The sequence below is a fragment of the Epinephelus moara genome, chromosome 2 (assembly GCF_006386435.1).
Source record: "Epinephelus moara isolate mb chromosome 2, YSFRI_EMoa_1.0, whole genome shotgun sequence".
Taxonomy (NCBI): Eukaryota; Metazoa; Chordata; class Actinopteri; order Perciformes; family Serranidae; genus Epinephelus; species Epinephelus moara.
The window spans coordinates 37,458,647-37,479,001 of NC_065507.1; the positions used below are offsets into that span (position 1 = coordinate 37,458,647).

Genomic DNA, 20,355 nt, shown 5'->3' on the forward strand with positions numbered 1-20,355 from the left:
CTGCGGTGAAACACAACACACCATAACCGCCAGCCAAAAAGGCAGTATGAGACTGTTTATTTATGCCTAGCGGCATATCAGCTGCCACAAAGGGAGGCTATTAGTGTCAGGTGTATGACCCTGAAATCATTGACAAAGCTGCAGTATTGACAACTTCAAAATGGGAACGGGCTGAATCACACACTTTGTTGATCCACCTAACCCACCTCCCTAATAACATCACCATGCTGCCTTTACTCATGCACCTGACAGACATGAATTATAATTCACACAGCCACCAGCTAAGCATACTTTTGAGAGTTGTCCTTTTCATGTGATTACAGGATCTAAGTTCTCAGTAGTGATCACCTGACTTGATCAAATATATGCTGTACATTAAAATTACTGATTCAATCCAAGGTGATGTTGGACTAATGGCTTGTTGGACAGTTTAAGCGGATATACTGTGCAGGAATCAAACCTGTGACCTTTCCTCTAAAGAAAATAAAAGATATATGCTGGCATTTCCTGAGGCAGGTTGAGCTACATTTCTCTCAGTTGAGGACTGTGTCATTTAATAATGGAGCATAAAATGAATGAGAGCTTATGGCCATTTCATACATATAGATTGTGAACACGGAGTTGTCGAAATGAAATGTAACCCGAGTGATGGGTTGGATTTAGTGCCGTGCCTTGTATCAAATCCTGAGTGGCTCTATTTCATACGGCTGTAGCCGCTGCATTATTCACCAAGCTGTCATGAACAGACAGAGAGGCAACACTCGAGGTCATGCCTCTCTCTCAATCCTATATGGCATTCAATGTATTTTATATCATTATGAGCGCTGCATTATTCACAACCTTTAATGACACACACACACACACACACACACACACACACACACTGCCATGCTGACATATTTAAACTGCAATTATCTTTGATCTTTCCTGATTTTCACTATGCAAAATTCTAACTTGTTCTGTGCCCAAGGCAAGTGCAATATAGAAGATAAAAGATAACCTTCACTGCCTGTATGTTCCAACTGCTGCTATTCATTTCTTCTGAGTGCACTGTAACATTAAGATACAGTAAGAAGCAGGATTTACACAAGGACGTTCAGTTTGTTTCCTAATCCTGTATGAGCAGTCATCTTGTAAAAGGAATGTCCCATTTGCACCAAACACCTTTGGAACCAAAAGTAACCCTTCAGACATGGCACCTAGACCATAGGTCTGTTTAGCATTTCCACCACACACAGTACTCTTAAATATAGGCGGGGTTGTTGTTACTCACTGCTCCATCCAGCACTGGCTGTATTTCCTCATCACTAACATAGTGAAGTCTGTACCTCATTTATCATCCACAGATCGGGATTGCACGCTGACATTTCAGAAGAAAAATAGTCTCTCTCAAAAGGATATTTAAAAATAGCAGGTTTGTGGATTAAGTCCTTCTCAAGCAAGGGTTTATTGTTGCTGCAGCCCACAGGAACAATGCTCCTTGATGCTTTTTTTCCCTCCAAGTGAGGATTAGAATATATGCAGTTCAAATAATCTGGTCAAAATCAGTATATAGTTTTAAATGCTTGAAGATTCAGTGTATGTCATCCATGAGAGACAATAAAAACTAATGGAGTGGTCAAAGTTGTCATACTGAAATTTAAGGTGTGCTGATGGATTTATGTAGTTAACTCATGCATTGAGTAACATTACAAGTAAATGTTCCACCTTAAAAGTTGCTCACAGTCGGCCCAGTGAATTAAATTGTTTTTTTGTTTTTTTCACAGACTACATTTGCTGTTAGAGGCAGCAAAACATCCTTTCATTTTATTGTTATAGTTTGCTAATGTATGTAAGACTGGCCATGGTATGAACAGTGGTAACATAAGCCTCAAAACCAGCCACAACTCAGCGCTGACCAAGAGTGACTGTTATTGACCAATCAATGGACTACAGTGTTCACAGCTCCACCTTTTAGTACCAGATCTGTGTGTTAGATACCCCAACAGATGGGTGACCACAAATGGTGATGATACAGAACGGTTCCATTGGTACCATCCACAACTGTTCACATTGGAAAGAGAAAAAATGCGTACCAAACTGAACTGAATCACACAGGACTGCTTGGTGGAAATGGGGCTTCATTGTCTGTTTCGTTCAACAAAGAAAAGAATGACATAGGAAGAAGAAAGCAAGTTTACATTTTTTGAAAACAACACTCAGTAAATTTGGTGCATCTCCACACACTGCATAAGAGGTACTTAAGAAAAGAAAAAAACAAACAGGGAGAATGATTTTTTTTTTTTTTTCAGGGTTAGTGCAGTCAAGCGTCCTGACTGAAAACTAACCTTAAAAGGGTATGCCACAGGTTTAGTATTACAATAAACATAACGTTCAGGGATGTGCAAGAGAGAGATGGTTAAAAAAAAAAAAAAAATCAAAATCTGTGTAGCAAGGGCCAGGATTTTTAGTCCCTCATATGGGTCAAAGTTAAAAACAATAGATGTGACATTTCCCACAATGCAACTTTATTGCATCTTTCTGTAGACCCTTTATGCCTGGTAAATGTCCACATCTTTCAAACTCCACACGTCCAGTTAATACAATCTTTCTTTTATACCTACTAGTCCATACCCGGTGATGTGTTAAGTATAGAGGAATAAGAAATCAAAAACAGTATATCAGAGGAGATGCAAAATCAGAGCACTGTAAATGCACTGTGTAATAAATATTAATGTAAGACAAACAATGCACACTGTATTTAGAAACATGCTTTATAGCAAAATACATGGAGCATAGTTTTGGGCTGACGGCACAGAGGCACGCGTGTGCGCGGGGCCGTGCGCAGGCACACAGGCAAACAGGTACACACATACAGGTTTCGATCCGCAAGTGTTGGCAATAAAGGCTTCCCAGCCAAACTATGGTCCCATCGCAGGTGTTTTCGAAGTGGCCTCCGTGCATGCGCAGCTCGCGCTGCTAATGGTGCTGACAGTATGAATGGGTAGTGGACAAAAACGAGAATATAAACAGTAGAAATGTGGGAAAAATGCAAAAACAGCATCGTGGCTGTCTGCACATGACCAAGATGAAAGCCTATGTGCAAGTTCAGAGAAGTAGGTCAAAGCAGTGAGGAGGAAAACGAAGAAGACAGACAGACAGATGGACAGACGGACGGAGGGACAGAGGTTTCTCCATTTAATAGTAGGATAGTAGGATGTAGTCTCCAAGCCTAAATTGAGATAACGCTGATGACATCACTATGATCATCGTCATCAGGGTTATTTTTATTTTTTCAGGTGGGACAAACCTGCTCCAGAATCACAAAAGACATTTCAACATAATCTCATCTCAATTCACAATTCACATTTGTCAGTGCTCTTTCACGTCTACATGTTGCATGCTAGGTATCCTTCTGCTCTGCTGTTGGCATTTCTGGACCCGCAACAAATGCTGGGGCATCGAGAAAAGCACATGGTTAGGTTTAAGCAACAAAAATACATGGTTAGGTTTGGAAGAAAACATTGTGGGTTGGCTCAACATTCATATGGGAAGTGAACAGCGGCCTCCCAGATAAAAGTACAGAGTTTGCTGGACCCATCCACCACTCCTCCCACCTGCCTCATAGGCACTTTCCAGCTCCTTATATTAAGTTGTTACTGGCAGTGTTTTAACCTGACGCCATCTAGTGGTGTATCATACAGCTGTAACAGGTACATAATGAACTGACCCGCCCGTCTGCGTATCATACTGCTGCGAAAGGTGCTGTCCAGCTGATCCTCGGCATATCGTAACACTGAAAGGTTACAGCTGGCCACTTAACAAACTGACACCACCCATTGGTGTATCATACCGCCACAAAAGAGACCTCGCCATGAGACTGGGCTGAACATTATAGTATGCTTTCATATGTTGAGAAAAATAGCCATGCTGAGTAAATTGACATTGACATGTATTATCACTGAAGTGACCCTTTAATTGATAAATATTGCATAGGTGGGAATTTTCATATGCTCTTCCTATATTATACCCTATAATGCAATGGTGTTTTGTAGAAAAGTCAAAATAAGGAATTCAGCTTTTATGAGCATTTCAGGTGTTACTACATGAGCAAAAATTAAAAGTGATTCACAGATAGCCACATGGTGTGATTATTCACCCAGTCACAAAAGTAATTGTTGGCATTGTGCATTTCTGCAAACCATGAATACGTTATATCTCCATGTTATTGGATACATTCAGTGGTCTGCAGCTTGGCAGGCAACTTGCAGAGGTGTCAGACCATCCACCATCCCCTCCACCTCCCAATGACAAAGTCAGCTAATATACTACATCACTTTTGAGATGTTGATATGATACGTATGACACATAAAAATTTAACATATTCATGGTTAGGGCAGCACAGTGGTGCAGTGGTTCAATCCCAGGAGGGAGCCCTTCTGTGCAGAGTTTGCATGTTCTCTCTGTGTCAGCGTGGGTTTTTTCCAGGTACTCCGGCTTCGGCCCACAGTCCAAAGACATGTAGGTGAATTGGTGACTCTAAATTGGCCGTAGGTGTGGCGTGAATGGTTGTCTGTCTCTATGTGTTGGCCCTGCAGTAGTCTGGCAACCTGTCCAGGGTGTACCCTGCCTCTCACCCAGTATCAGCTGGGATAGGCTCCAGCCCCCTCCCAAGAGGATAAGTGGTTGCGAAAATGGATGGATGGATGGATGGATGGATGGATGGATGGATGGATGGATGGATATTCATGGTTTGCAGAAGTGTACAATGCCAACATTTTTTTCTAACAACTTGGTTGGATTATTCATGGAAGAAACTTTTCCCACTGACAGTAGTTAAACAGAATCTCTTCGGTCCATGGCAACAACTAGGGCTGCCCCCTGAAATTCAGAGATTCGAATCATCAGTCAGAGACCCCTCAGTGGACTGAGATTGCTTCAAGTCGAGTAGTCTCTTCTCAAGTCGAGAAGAGAGCAGTTTAGAAGTGATGAATTTATGGCTCACAGCATCCTAATACACAACATGTTCTCATCCAAATTCATCAAATACCACGCTTTATCAGTGGACATACATGTCAAAATAGGGATGGGATGTCAACTAACACTTGTTACATATTAGGTTGATTTCCATAAGTTTAAGCAACAAAAACATGTAATTAGGTTCAGGAAAAAAATCATGGTTTGGTTTGAAATTCACATGAGAAACTGTCAGCAGACTCCTGGTTGAAAGTCCAGCGTTTGTGTGACCCATCCACCTCCCCTCCCATGTGCCTTATATGGACTTTCTCACTCTTTATATTAGGCTATAGTAGTTGTCAGCAGCATTACAAACTGACGCTGCCTGGTTCATATCATACCACCTTGAAGGGTGCCTTTCTGTATCTGTGTCTGATGCCAACATCTACTGACAAAGTGGCAGGATTTTGACAACTTAGGTTGTTGCCTGCTGCCTCTGCAACTGACGCAGAGTGTATCATTTCCCCGTGAAAGGTGCCTCTGTGTGTCGGTCTCTGATGCAGAGATCACTGACAGGACTGCATTTGACCAGTTGGGAGTAAGAATGTGCTGTAATGCAGTACAGTCTCTGGCTTTTGTTTGATATCTATTGTCAGCAAAAAATGTTGTTGTAAATTACCGATCTGTCGTTAGTTAAAAATTTCTTCCCCCTTTTTTTCTTTAGCTTGCCATAATGTGCATTCCTCTGCCCTTTGAGCCACACAGGGAACTGATGTGTTTGCTGTGTAAAGTTCTATATCAAAGCCTCAGGCTGAGACATGACTTACCTCAAGCAACACTGAGGCCACAGGCTACAATAGCAGCTGTACATTTATTTTGTGTGTGTGTGTGTGTGTGTGTGTGTGTGTGTGTGTGTGTGTGTGTGTGTGTCTGTCTGTCTGTCTGTCTGTCTGTCTGTGTGTCTGTGTCTGTGTGTCTGTGTGTGTGTGTGCATTTGTGTCTGTGTGTGTGTGAGAGAGAGAGAGAGAGAGAGAGAGAGAGAGAGAGAGAGAGAGAGAGAGAGAGAGAGAGAGAGAGAGAGGGCCTGAGGCCTTCATTCAACCATTAGTCTGACCCAGAACGCTACAGCACTTATAGACCAGACCTCTATAATAGACTGGCTGTCTCTCTTGTACACACACACATACACGCACACACACACGCACTTACACACGCACAGTCACATACTGACACTGAGACACTTCTCTTTAGAGACACTATCCCTCTATCTTTTTCTATCCTTTTACTCTCCTTCAGTGTTTCCCTCTCTGAAACACACACAGAAATGCCCAGCGGGCCAGGCTAGGCTTTATAATTCCATTCCTTGTCTCGTCACCTCCGCTCCAGTGTTGATAAATAGGTACTGCCCTGTACTGGCTGACACCTGAGAATAATATATAGGGCACAGTCCTACACACAGAGGTGTAGGTGACCCACGGGCACACACAGACAAAGGACGTGTGCATCTGCATGCCCACAAACACACGCATTGAGAGAATATGGGTGTAAACACAGGTGTCATCACAACAAAAAGACATACACAAGCACACACTCTCATTTTGTCTCTGTCACTCTTTCTCTCTCTCAAATTCAGTTGTAATCCATTATAAAGGACAGTATCTGCCAGCACCGATTGTACAAGGTTGACACTGTGAGTTCAATGATTTAGAGCTGCATTCACCTTAACAAGTTGATAGCAACAGAAGCAAATAGTCGCTTCCTTACAGTACATACCTAGCATTTACATAACAGTGTTAGCATTCATTGGTGTTTGAGTCCACTTGATGAGTATAAGTCCACTATTCAAAGTTAAGCCCAATTGCAGGATGTAGTGTGCCCTTTAGAGATAGCCTGTTAAGACCATCCTGATGATGTGAGCTCAACATTCTCTGTATCAGTCTGAACTCTGTGCTGCCCCAAACACTTTCCAGAAATGAAAATGCTTGCAGAACAGTAAGGCCTGGGCCACAGTGCATGCATGAGCAGCACGTGACCACTACCTTGCTGAACTGCTGTGGCTGGCACGCGAGCGAATGAGGAAGGGGGCGGAGTGAAGATTGTCCCTCGCTGCGGGGAGAGGGGAGAGGGCTTCCCCAGAGGTCGGCCTCTTTATCCGGTCCCTCTCCTCCACACTTCGACTTATTTTCATTGTGCCGATGGTGGCTTGGAAAACCCCCCCTAACTGTGTCACACAGGCAGAAGGGAAGGCGGCTGGAGCTCAGCTGGTCCCCTTCTCCACACTTTGACTTATTTTATCCTACTTGGTTCTATTTCTCCCTCTCTGGGAGCCTGGGCTCACCGCGCAGCACCCCACCGCATCCATCCATCCATCCCTCCCTCGCCGCCCCGCACATATACTCCCGAGCCTCGGCGCCTCTCCTTGACCAACTAACCTAAATACTATAAACACACTACTAACTGTAAACCGACACTAAAATACACTATGCTAACAATACAATTCGACAAATTACTAGCTATTCTCTCTGCTCTACTACTCTCTCTGCTCTGATCCAGCCTACTCGCTATCAGTTTGATAACTGCGGACAGAATGGTTTTATAGTAAGGGGAGGAGGAGTAAAGGGAGGAGGGCAGGCTTTAGCATGGACGGTTAGTGACGTCATTCGCCCCGAAAAAGAGTCATTCGCCCCCAATGTAATGTAATGTAAATTCAAATGTAGTAACCAGGTTTCAAGCTGTAGAGGGCACACCATACCACATTTTTAAAACAAAATGTAGATTTTCAACAGTTTGCATTAAACTGTCAAGATTTTGAGCAGGATCAGTCAGTAACACTACTATACAACCAGAAACAATGATTATCAGCTGAAAAAAATGGTTTTAGGATTTAGTTACTCTTTAACAAATAAAGGATTCTGTCCACTGAATCTTTGTCAGAGGACTTTTTTGAAACCGAAACAGGAAAGGTTGAGTAGAACAGAGGTATTTATATTTCTTCATGTCTGTGAGTGATCCAGAGATTAAAACTGCAGTGAAATGTGGTGTAATGCCAATATTATTTTCAAAAGACCATTTTCACTGTCCATTTTTGCTGAGAGCCAAGCGCACCACACAGAAGAAATTAGTGAGCCTCCAAATCTCTAGATGAGGTACAGCTGAGAAGCATCCGAGTTATGTCTGAGTACCGCTGCTCACGCAGGCAGTGTGGCTGCTCAAGCCTGTTAACGTGGGCACCACAAACAAGAAAAAGAAAAAAAAAATCAACTCACACACACATTGCTCAAGCAGGCTGTGTGAACCAGACCTAAAGGCAGCTCAACAATTACACAAGAACAAGAGTATGCACTTGCTGAGTTTATCAGAGGAAAAGCTTTACCAACTGGCTCAGTTGGTGATGAAGAAGGTTTTTGCCAGTGTTTTGTTACGCTGATTAGCTGAAGGAGTTTTTCTGTCAAGGAAAATACTACCACTCAATGAATGTGTTTGGGGCGGCACAGGGTCCAGACTGATACAGAATTTTGAGTTTTCATTATCAGGATGGTCTGACCAGACTACAGTACTATATAGTTTGAAAGTAACTGTGTAGAGGTGAAGTTAGGCATAGGCATAATATAGCAACCCAATCAACATATAAATGTTGGCATTTGTACGTTTTTATGTAGCAGGCACGTTGAAACTTTACCCTTATTTACGTTTCAACAACACGATGGTTTTGGTGTGGTTAGGTTTAGGCACAAAAAACACTCTTATACACACTGTTATAGTTAGTTACAGTTAGTTTCATGGCACTATTCCTGCTGGAAACACAGCCATGAGTTGCTAATAAACCATTGAAAACACAGCAATGACTTACTAAATCACAACTGGTTTTGTTGGTTGTCAGTCTCAAACTATTGTCTGCAGTTTGGCAGGCACCTTGCCTAGGTTTTTACATTATCCGCAATCCCCTCCATCTCCTGTTGACAAAGGCAGCTCATATACTACGTCACTTGAGAAACACTGACATGACTCGTATGAAACATACAAACGTAACAAATTTGCAGTATGCAGAAACGTACAATGCTAACATTTGCCTCTGGTGACTCGGCTGAAGACAAATATCCCTGTCAGGCCTTCTTACAAGAGGACATGTCCTTATGTCTAGCTGTATTCCTGCATGTTGCATGTGCATTCCTCTGCCCTTTGAGCCACACAGGGAACTGATGTGTTTGCTGTGTAAAGTTCTGTATCAAAGCCTCAGGCTGAGACATGACTTACCTCAAGCAACATTGAGGCCACAGGCTACAATAGCAGCTGTACATTTATTGTGTGTGTGTGTGTGTGTCTGTGTGTGTGTCTGTGTGTCTGTCTGTCTGTCTGTCTGTCTGTCTGTATCTGTGTCTGTGTCTGTGTGTGTGTGTGTGTGCGTGTGTGTGTGTGTGTGTGTGTGTGTGTGTGTAACAGATGAGTCAGTCCAGCGTTAGCAGTAATCTTGGTGTTTCAGAGGGTGGCCTAGTTCACAGCTCCCATGTTTCTCCACTCAATTATCATTCCATCGATAACATCTCCTTCTCTTTTTCTCTCTGCAGCCCAGAATACTCTGTCTTTGTTCTTTTTTTTTTACTGTCTCTTTTTACAAGCTGTTCTCTCGTCTGTCCTCCATCACTATCTGTACTCAAATTAGTTAAGGACTCGGAACAGGCTCTCGATCATCTTAAGGGTGGCACAGTTAAAGAACTTCACTGCTTTTTTCTGTGTATGAACAGCCACTACAAGGCTGGTTTTCTGCTGCACAGCAGCTTTGTTTCACAAGTTTAAAAGGTGAAACCTCACTTCCTGTCATGGTGAGGAGTGACATAACTGGCAAGTGGTCGACACATCATCATGTGTACCATTCTGAGAGTGGAGAAGCTGTCCATGTTCGTGGTAATGAAGGAACATGTCACCCAGTGTGACGGTGTGGCGCACAAATGTGTTTTTAATAGTTTCTGGAGTTCTGTGGCACAGAGGAAGAAGATATATCAGGCTCTGATACACACACACACTTGTTAGTAGATATATTCAGTGTTGGTTTGGGTCTTATTATTGAATTTTCTGATAACAATAAAAATATTGAATATCAGCCGATTTATCCTTTATGCTACCCTTCTATCTACCTTACATTTCCAAGCGACAGAGAGTGCTCCACAGCCATATTTTGTCTTGTGCTTTCTTTCTATTGTGAAAGTGGAAATGTGTCATGTTGTGCAGGTTGGTGTCTGCTGCTTGGGACCACATTGGGCTAGAATTTTAGCAAATATTTAACAACATAATGTACAGCATTAAAGAATGCCATTTGTTGATGAAAACCAGTTCCTCTTCCACAACAATCCGGCTGGATTACAACGAATTTGCCACATAATAATATAAAAATGGTTTGAGAAATGTACAATAACAACATTTTCCTCTGGTTATAGGGTTAAGCCAGGCCGTAGTGGAAGTGCAGCATAAGTAAGCTAGTTAAGAGTAAAGCCACAGATAAGTCTGTGCCGAAGAACATCTTTTATTCTGATATCAGCAGTGGATGTAACAACCTAGTCTCATTCTGAAGTTGTCAAATACTGCAGCTTGATCATCTGTTTCCAGTGAAAAATAAGCATGTTTTCACAGAGCAGAAAGACAGAAGTTGAAATGGAGGGAATGGAAAAATGGGTGGGCTGCTTCAGGTCAATAGATTTCTATCATCTGTCCAGTAGTGTTGACTGTAAAAGAATGCTGCTCTCTGCATCACTGTCAGCTTCTGACCCCAAACTGAAAAATGTAAAGTTTTTATATTCTCGTCTTTTCATCTCTCTTGTTTCTGTTATTTCTGTTGTGTCTCATCTTCCTCTCGTTTCTCCACATCCTCCACAGTAACATTTCTTTATTTTCACTCTCACCTCCTTCTCTATCTTTTCTCTTTTGTCTGACCTTGTTGCCTCTCTCCCATCACTTCTCCTCTGTGTCTTCTCCTTTGTCTGTCCTCTGTTTCTCCATATTTCCTCTTTTCACCGCTGTCTTCCTCGCCTCCTTTCTGTCTTTAATCTCACTCTACCTTGTACCCTTTGAAGTGTTACATCCTTCTCCATTCCCACTTCTCTTCTGCTCTGCCTGTCTTTCCTTCTCTGTGTATACTCTCTCCACTTCAATTTTCTCCTTCAACTTCAATCTTTTGTATTATAGGAAAACTCCTCTGCTCTTCTCTTTGTTGTGTTGGATCTCTGCTTCTGTTTGTCTCCAGGACAACTGAAACGCAACTCATTACAACCAGCAAGGCTGCCACATTAGTACAAGAGTCTAAACATGTATATGTGCGGTCCTGATTAGATAGAGACGAACCGAGACAGAAGGCAAACAGATAGATTTTCACTTTGCTGCAGCACATGTAGTTTAAAGGTTAAAATATAAAATATACTGACATGTGCAAAATCTGATATAAAAATCATCACTTCAAGTAAAATAAAATGAAACTTGAGTGACACTCAAGAAATGACAAAATGTAAATAACCTCTCTGGATAATAGAGAGAGAAAGATTAACTAAAATAGCATTAAATACCAAAATGTAACATCCATTTTATAAGTATGATCTTTTGGGTAATCTTTGTGCATGTCATTTAAAAATGCATTACTGATTCTAACAATGCACGTGGTCTATGTAATTTTGCTCTGCTGAGATGCAACTTTTTTAAATCACCCTTGTCTCAGTCCCAGTCCATCACAAAGCGCTTCTTGGGCAGTGGCCCATGGTGACAGGTGTGGACACCAGTTGCGAAAATGGCGGCAGTGTAATCCCTCTGGGCACTTTTTCACCGTCAAAGTACATCCACTTAAAGTGCTTGTTTTTGTGACTGACGGGTTTAGATCATTATTGTACATGTCTGGCAACATGGAGAGGATCCCTACAGAGATAGACATTTTTGTGAAAGTGTAAGATCCTTTTTGTTTAACCAGAAACAAAGAAGAAAGCTATTGCCAAACCCACCAGACTCCATTTAAATAAACAGTAATTTAAGTGTGTATAGAGCCAGCATATTTTCACATTTGATTGGCTAAATTCAGGGTTTGTTTCAACCAAACCAGAGTTGGTATTTTTTTAAAACACTGTAAGGACAAACCAAGATGGTGTCTGTGAGTTTTACCAAAGATACTCTGTAACAAAACTTAATGCATTACAAGTTGTGCCAGTGGTAGAAAATGGTATACACTTCCGATCACCTAAGTGGGCTTGGTAGTCCCTCCCCTGCATACTCCCACCTTGTTTGAAAGTGTAGTAAACTTTATGTGGATGGATGGAATCAGATTCAAAACAATTTGTTTTTATTTGGTAGTTTAATGTCTGATATCAACCACGTGTAAGTGTGTTTTTTTTATATTGACTTTGAATGAAGTTTATTTTGCAATGATAAAATTACTGTTTATTTAAACGGAAGCTAGTGGATTTGATAGTAGCGATTTCGGGGCTGTTAAAAAGGATCTTACTCTGTAACAATAAGGTCTGTCTCTGTAGGGATCATTTCCATATTGTCGTCAGGCACTTGTAATAACAGTCTGAGCCTGTCAGTGATGAAAACAGTCACTTTTAGTTGACATTAATTGACAAGGCTCAATTGCCTGCAGGTCTACATTGCAGCCTGTTTTGCGGCTGTCTCGCTCAATACTGGACTAGTTTCAAAACTGCTCCCATGATCAGTCACTTAGACACAAAAACATGGGAAAATAATGTCCAGGTTGAAAAATACCAAAGTTACCCTTTAAGTCATAAAAGTGAAGTGACTACTGTGAGACCTACTGTATAGCTAAATGATGAACCCCTTGAGACATACCATGTCATTTTTGAAACTTGAGACCTGACATGGCTTCAACCTTGCCTGTTTTATTATCAGGCCTTGGCATTGGAAGAGCATATTTTAATAGTTACAGTCAGTGAATTGAAGGACTTGGATGTTAACTTCAAGTTTGCCTCGAAAGACTTTACTTGGACTCGCCCAAAAAATTTAAAGATAGCACTAGAATTTATATATGGGACAAGCTGGCAAAAATGTATTTGCTGTTGGCATGGTTCCAGGTTTAAGTCTCTGTGTAGCTGAATTGTTAGAGCATGGCTCTGAGACCGCTAGGGTCGTGAGATTCAATTCCCCACAGCCAGTAACAGGGAAAAGTTGTGGTATTGTCTGATAGTTGAGATAACAATGGAGGAAAACAACCCATCCAGCACAACAATGATATGAGAAATAGTTTTGTAAAATAGGTTTTCCAGAGTTTTGTTATTCTTAAAGTTATTGCACGAGGAAGAAATTACTTGGACATTTCATGGCGACAGAGTCCATTTGTATCTGAATTCAGTTTTATTCATCTGGTTCAATACACAGCAGCAACCCTCCCCTAGCCTCCTCCAGCACAGAATAATCATCAGAGTCAGTAAAAAATAAAAACTGATTTGGGGTAAAGCTTCCTGTCTGTAATTACTGTATCATTAATATAAAACTTTCAAGAAACTTTTATACAGAAAATTAAGAATGTTGAGACTGCTTAATCTGACCTCTGCAGTGTTTATTCCTGTGGTTTAGTGTGTTTATCCAAATGAGAGCAATGACCTTTGACTCCCAAAAAAGCACCAAGACAACTGAAAAAGTGTCTCTGTCCTTTACAAAACAGCATGTGCATACAACAAGACATCTAAGATGTAACCATGTCTCATGGTTCTTTCTCCATCCATTTACATAACTCATAGGTGATGCTGTGATGGTTTTGGTTTGGTGTTCACAGACAGAAATGTGCTTCATCAGAAGTGAGAACATAAAGCTAACCAACTGCAGGAAACACAACCCAGTGGCCAAGAAAAATGTTACATTTTTGCATTATTATGTCGTGGACACGTTTAAATGTTACATTTCAACAGTGTTGTGGTTAATGTGTGGTTAGGTTTAGGCACAAAAATACACACTTAGTTATAGTTAGGAAAAGATCATGTTCAAGTATGATCAGGAAAAAGTGACAGATCTCTAAAAAACAACAGGTTTTGTTGTTTATTGGTTCTGAACAGGGAACTGCAGTAGTCTGCAGCTTAGCAGGTGTCTCACCTAGGTGTCATATCGTCCAACATCCCCTCCAAAGTCAGTTCTTATACTACGTCACTTTAGAAACTTTGATATGATACGTAGATTGTTTGATATTAGTTCTTGATATGTTGATATGATACATATGAAACGCCACTCACATTCAGCTGTTTCTTCTCTAACTGATATGTATACCTATAATGAGGATTAAAGAGTACCATACTCAGCTAACTATGCAGCTCAGCCCAGTGAAGAAGCTTCTTAGGCATCATGTGACTGTTGTTTGTCAGTGCTGGACTTCTTATAATTGCCAACAAAACACAAGTGACAAAAACGCTATGATTGCATTAAAGAAAACCTGCTGACAGTGTTTAGTAATGAACCAATGTCATGCTCTTTGAGATTGTGAATGACACTTCTGTACTCCTGTTGTTGTTGTTGTTGTTGTTGTTGTTGTTGTTGTTGTTGTCGTTGTTGTTGTTGTTGTCAGTAACGATCTAAAGCTGAAATAATTATTGTTTCCACAAAATAAGCTCAAATATCTTTGTCTCTGTCATCTCCTCATTCAGGATGATCCCAGCCAACCACAAATACTTCCTACTGAGCGACCTGGCATCATCGCGGGACTACGAGCTGTGTGTTTTGGCCGTCTATGACGACGGCATCACCGCCCTTACAGGCACCAAGCTGGTGGGCTGCGTGTCCTTCAGCACGGAGACAGAGTACGGACGCTGTCACTCGATACGAGATCAGGTGAGTGTGTTAAACTGCACAGTTACAGCTCTATCAGTCTGACAATGTATGAAGCTGAACCGCAGAGTGTCTTTGTTATCTGGTCCTAATTATGGAGAAAATGGAGACAGTGTTTAATTAGCAAATTCCAATTTTTTTACGGCATAGCTTCAAGAGTCTCTCACTCACAAGAATAAAATTGGTGCCTTTCTGTGCGGTTTGTAAATAACAGACAAGTATGCAGTTTTATATATATAGAAAATAAACTTACCAGTGATGAAAGAAATATTTATTTATTTATTTATTTTTTTTTTAATAGTTTTTTTTAATTTTCAGTCAGTAGCATTGTAGCAGTTTTTTGGAGGAAATACCACCCAAAGTTTTCTTTCAGTTTTTTGTGTAGGAGCCATATACTTCCCTTGTTTGCACAAACTTAAATAAATAATGGTCCCTTGCAGAGGGCACTGTTTCTATCCCTCTATGCCAGGAACTGCAGTAGTTGGAGGCTCTGTGTTTTTGGGTTGCCCGTCTGTCTGTCCATCCCGTTCTCATGAACATGGTATCTCAAGAAAGCAATGGGGAGGTTTCTTAAAATATATGGCGCAAATATCCCCTTGGAGTCAGTGATGAACTGATTAGATTTTAGTGGTCATAGGTTAAAGGTCAAGGTCAGCATGACCTTGTATTTGCCTCATTCTTGTGAACGTGATACCTCAAATTTGGCACAAACGTCCACTTGGACTCAACGATGAGCTGATTCGATTTTGGTGTTCGTTCAAAGATCAAAGGTCAGTATGACATCACAAAACATATTTGGCTATAACTCAGTCATTCTTATGGTTATAACAAAACTTCTCATAAATGTCTAAAAGGATAAAACGATGCAGTGATACAATTTTATATCTGAAGGTTAAAGGTTAACTTCACTGTGACATGATAATATTCTGCATAAAACACTTTTCTGGCCATTCCTCAACATCGTACCTTAGGAACATAAGAGGAGACATTTGGTCAGATACTGTATTTGTGACACTTATCTTGGGTGTCCACCTTAAAACACTGACTGTATAGATCTTCTGTACTGCTGGTGGTGATGATTTGTGTGAAGCATCCATGTTTTCACAAACATGGATGCTTCACACAAACTAAAAAAAACTCAACCGGTGTGTGCGAGTGCTGTGGTGGCAAAACAACTTTTAGTTGTTTTAATAAGCATTCGTGAATGGAGTCTCACACATACAACCGCATGAACAGTCAGTCAGTGAGTGGGTGCCTAGATGTTCTTCAGCTATGCTGTCTTTATAGTTCCCAAAACACATGCATGTCAATAGTCAAAATATATAGCACACAGGTGGTTCTGCAGTAAACATCCCTAAGACACAATATCTCTTGAGGCCCACAAGGACACTTGTTGTTGGAGCCTCCCTGGCTCGTAACCTTGGACGCAAGAAAATTTTCAGAAGTGATTCTGACAAATAAAGTATTCATTCATTCATTCATTCATTCATTCATTCATTTAACATGCTTCGAATTTGGCCCCTGCTGTATGTTACACTGCTGTCACAGTAGGGGTTAAATGAGCAACACATATCATTAGGTGAGAAGTTCAGTTTCATCAAAACAAGTAACCTTAGAACATGGGTATACAACACATGCAGAACACATTATAGGTTAAATATGGTTAAATACCAGAATTTTTCCATCACAGTGCCTACAACCATGGGGCGGTAATTCTAGTGGAATTTGTCTCATTTTGTCTATTTCAGTTTTCTATAAGTAATTCCCAAGAAGCTTCTTGGATCAACAGACCCACTGATAGAATCATACTGTTATGTGACAACTCAAAAGCAAAAATATATAAAATATGAAAAAATATGAAGTAAATATGAAGTTATTATCAGTTATTTTAGAAAACAAGTAATCAGTCTAAACAACTGCACCTCAAGATCCATTCAGTATGTTCAAATCAAATCAACTTTATTTATATGGCACTTTTCATACAACAGTAACACAAAGTGCCTCACAGAGGTTAAAAACAACAAAGATCCAAAACAGAAAACAAAAAGAAAAGAGAAAACCCAACCCTCCCACCCCACATAGAGATACGTAAATATACATATACGCACGCACACACACACACACACACACACACACACACACACACACACACAAGCTATCACTAAAGAGACATGGCCTAGCACCGAGACCCGAGGCAAGGAAAAAGCCACCTCTGGGGGCCGTCCACACTGAGAGGGCCCACGGTCCACGGCCACAGGGAGCGCCGCCATAGAGACCTCCCCGACCCGGGCAGACATGAGGCTCCACACCGAGGTGCAGTGCCCTACAGCCACCCAGGTCAGAGCGGTCTCCCGACGGCACCCCCATCGGGAGACCAGGAACAACTCTCAGTGTGGTAGGCCCCCATGAGGAAACACTGGAGCTAAAAGCTGAGGGACTAAAACAGTAAGATAGGATAAAAGGTATAAAAAGAACCAAATAAACAAAAAGCTATTTAGCTCATAAAATTGAGTTAGTAGCTAGGTAAGAATGATCTAAAACAGAGACATAAAATGCATCAAAACTAAAACCTATAGGCTAACTAAAATAACAAAAGATAAAGGTTAAATGAGATAAGAACGTAAAAAGAGGAAGGGTAAGAATATAAAAAATAAATAAAAAATAGATAATAGATGGATAAATCGGTTATAAGAGGAATTTAAAATAGATAAATAAAGAGATCAGTTAAAAGCCTGATTAAAAAGATGAGTCTTGAGCCTCTTTTTAAAAACATCAACAGTCTCTGCAGCTCTGAGGTTCTCCGGCAGGCTGTTCCACAATCGGGGGCCATAATAATTAAATGCCGCCTCCCCGTGTGTTTTAGTCCTAACTTGTGGTATGGTTAAAAGGCCGGTGCCGGAGGACCTCAGGGTCCGCGAGGGTTGATATGGTAAAAGCAGGTCAGATAAATAAGAAGGCCCAAGACCGTTAAGACATTTAAAAACTAATAAAAGAACCTTAAAATCGATCCTGAAGCGCACGGGGAGCCAATGCAGCAATTTTAAAACTGGTGTAATGTGCTCCCGCCCTCTGGTCCTCGTCAGCACTCGTGCAGCTGAATTCTGTAATAATTGTAGATTTGAGATACTCTTTTTGGGAAGACCAGAGAGCAGGGCATTACAATAATCTAACCTACAGGAGATAAAAGCATGCATCAGCACCTCCGTGCTGGCCTGAGAGAGAAACGGGCGGACTCTGGCTATATTCTTAAGGTGGTAGAAACCTGCCTTTGTTATGTTTTTAATATGTGGAATAAAACAGAGCTCAGAGTCAAAAATCACACCCAGATTTTTTACAGATTGTGTTGGTTTAAAATCCTGTAGTTTTGGTAAAAGTTTCTCTCTCTGGCCTTCAGGACCAATGACTAAAACCTCTGTTTTGTCCTGGTTGAGCTGCAGGAAATTCGCTGCCATCCATGACTTTATATCTAAAATGCAGTTAAAAAGGGCATCAATTGGCCCTGTGTCATCAGGAGACACGGCGATGTACAGTTGCGTATCATCAGCATAACTATGAAAGCTGATGCCGTGCCTCCTGATGACGTCCCCCAGAGGAAGCATGTAGAGATTAAAAAGAGTTGGACCTAAAATTGACCCCTGGGGGACCCCAAACTTTATCTCATGGGTTCCTGAGGAACATGTATCCATACTTACAAAGAAGTGTCGATCAGTAAGGTAAGAGACGAACCAGTTAAAAACAGTACCAGAGAGGCCGACCAGGTGCCTCAGTCTATTTAATAAAATGTGATGGTCTACTGTATCGAAGGCGGCGGTTAGATCCAGTAGTACCAAGACTGTGAGTTTATGGTTATCTAAATTGCACCTGATGTCGTTTAAAATCTTTAAAAGGGCTGTCTCGGTACTGTGGTTCATCCTAAAACCAGACTGATACTTCTCTAAAGTGTTATTTGTATTTAAAAAATCATTTACTTGGTTAAAAACCAGTTTTTCTAAAATTTTGCTTAAAAATGGTAAGTTGGATACAGGTCGATAATTATTAAGAATGTTGGGGTCTAAATTGCTCTTCTTCAGAAGGGGCCTCACCACCGCCGTTTTCAAGGAGGCCGGGAAGACACCTGTCTGAAGAGAGCAATTCACCATGTACAGTAGCTGTTCCTCAAAGAATCCATAAAATGTTTTAAAAAATGGTGTGGGAATTGGGTCTAAAAGGCAGGTTGTGGGCTTTACTTGGGAGAAAACTCGACCAAGTGTCCTCGCATCAACCAGGGCAAAACTCTCCAGTGTTTCCTCAGGTAAAAGCAATGATCCAGGTGTGTCGACAGTTAAAATCTGTTGCGATAAGAGACTGGATCTGATGTCATTGATTTTACTTCTGAAGTGGTCTGCAAAGTCCTCACAAAGGGCATTGGTTGTTGTCTTAGGTGATCTGTTAAAATTACTGTTTGTTAAAATATCTATTGTGGAGAAGAGGAATTTGGGATTGTTTTTATTGTCAGAGATTAGTTTTTTGAAGTGGGAAATTCTTGCCTGTTTGACTGCGTTATTGTAGGTTTTGAGATGTTGACGTAATATTTCGTAGTGGACTGTTAGGTTTGATTTTTTCTGTTATGGAGTTTTTGATTGTATCATACAGTCTTCCTCATCTAATGGAGTTTGACCAGTTTTCATGAAATTGCAGATATTTAAATTTATTTTGAGCAATTCAAAGACATTTTGTACAGGTTGACTTAAAAGTTTGTTTCCAAGGTCAAGGAAGAAATTGATATCTCAACTAATTAGCCAGCTTAAAGCTTTCAATGAAGGTAGAAAGTGTTTCTTTTGGTTTGAGTCTGTATTCCTTTTTTGATGTAGATAAATCATCTAAGTGAAAGGAGAGGTCAGGCCCAGTGAAACACTAAGCAAAAAGCGTGGTTTATTAATCATAGGATCTGCACACCCAGCTAACTCTCTGCTTGTTTTTGATCTCTTTCTTCAGTTCCTGGGAGGTACCATGATCATCATCATCGGGGGGATCATCGTGGCCTCTGTCCTAGTCTTCATCTTCATCCTTCTGATGAAGTACAAGCTGCACAGTAACCACTACAAACAGAAAGCCGCCGCACGCCATGCTAACGTCTGCTCCCAGACCAACGGAGGAGGGGGAGGGGGAGCCAACGTCCTCGCTGTGCCTCCGTCCTCCTCCTCTGCAGGGCAGGGTAACAGCTGGCAAAATAGACGAGGAGAAGAAAATATGTCACTCCTCTTTGCCATTTTCACCTAATAATCTGCCTCCATCTTGTTGTCTTCTAGGTGGAGGTGTTAATAAAAACTCCCAGCCATCATCATCGGCGGAAGGGATGGGAGGAGCTTCTCTTCGAGGGACGACTGTAGTGGACTTAAATCCCACCCATGACGATGATGCCATCTCCCAATAACACACAAGAAACTGTCAGTCACACCCACAACTCACCAATCTCTGAGCCCAAACCAATACTCCACCTCCCTCCCCCTTTTTTTATTTCTTTTGTTGCTGGTGCCTGGAGCCAAACTCCACTTTACTCCGAGGAGCGGCTCCTGTTATTGGTGAGTAGCTGCTGAGGACAAGTACAGGGTGAGGGTGGGGGGACAACCTGTAATATGC

At 41.3% G+C, this 20,355-nt stretch overlaps 1 protein-coding gene across 1 annotated transcript in view; it reads left to right on the forward strand.

Moving 5' to 3' along the window:
- Positions 1-20,355, forward strand: part of si:cabz01090165.1 (uncharacterized protein LOC100333421 homolog) — a 531,188-nt gene that overhangs the window by 491,261 nt on the left and 19,572 nt on the right. The window contains exons 12-14 of the mRNA XM_050061021.1: positions 14,556-14,739; positions 19,711-19,930; positions 20,025-20,297. Of these exons, the coding sequence (XP_049916978.1) occupies positions 14,556-14,739; positions 19,711-19,930; positions 20,025-20,149 (529 nt within the window). The 3' untranslated portion in view covers positions 20,150-20,297. The remainder of the gene's footprint in view (positions 1-14,555; positions 14,740-19,710; positions 19,931-20,024; positions 20,298-20,355) is intronic.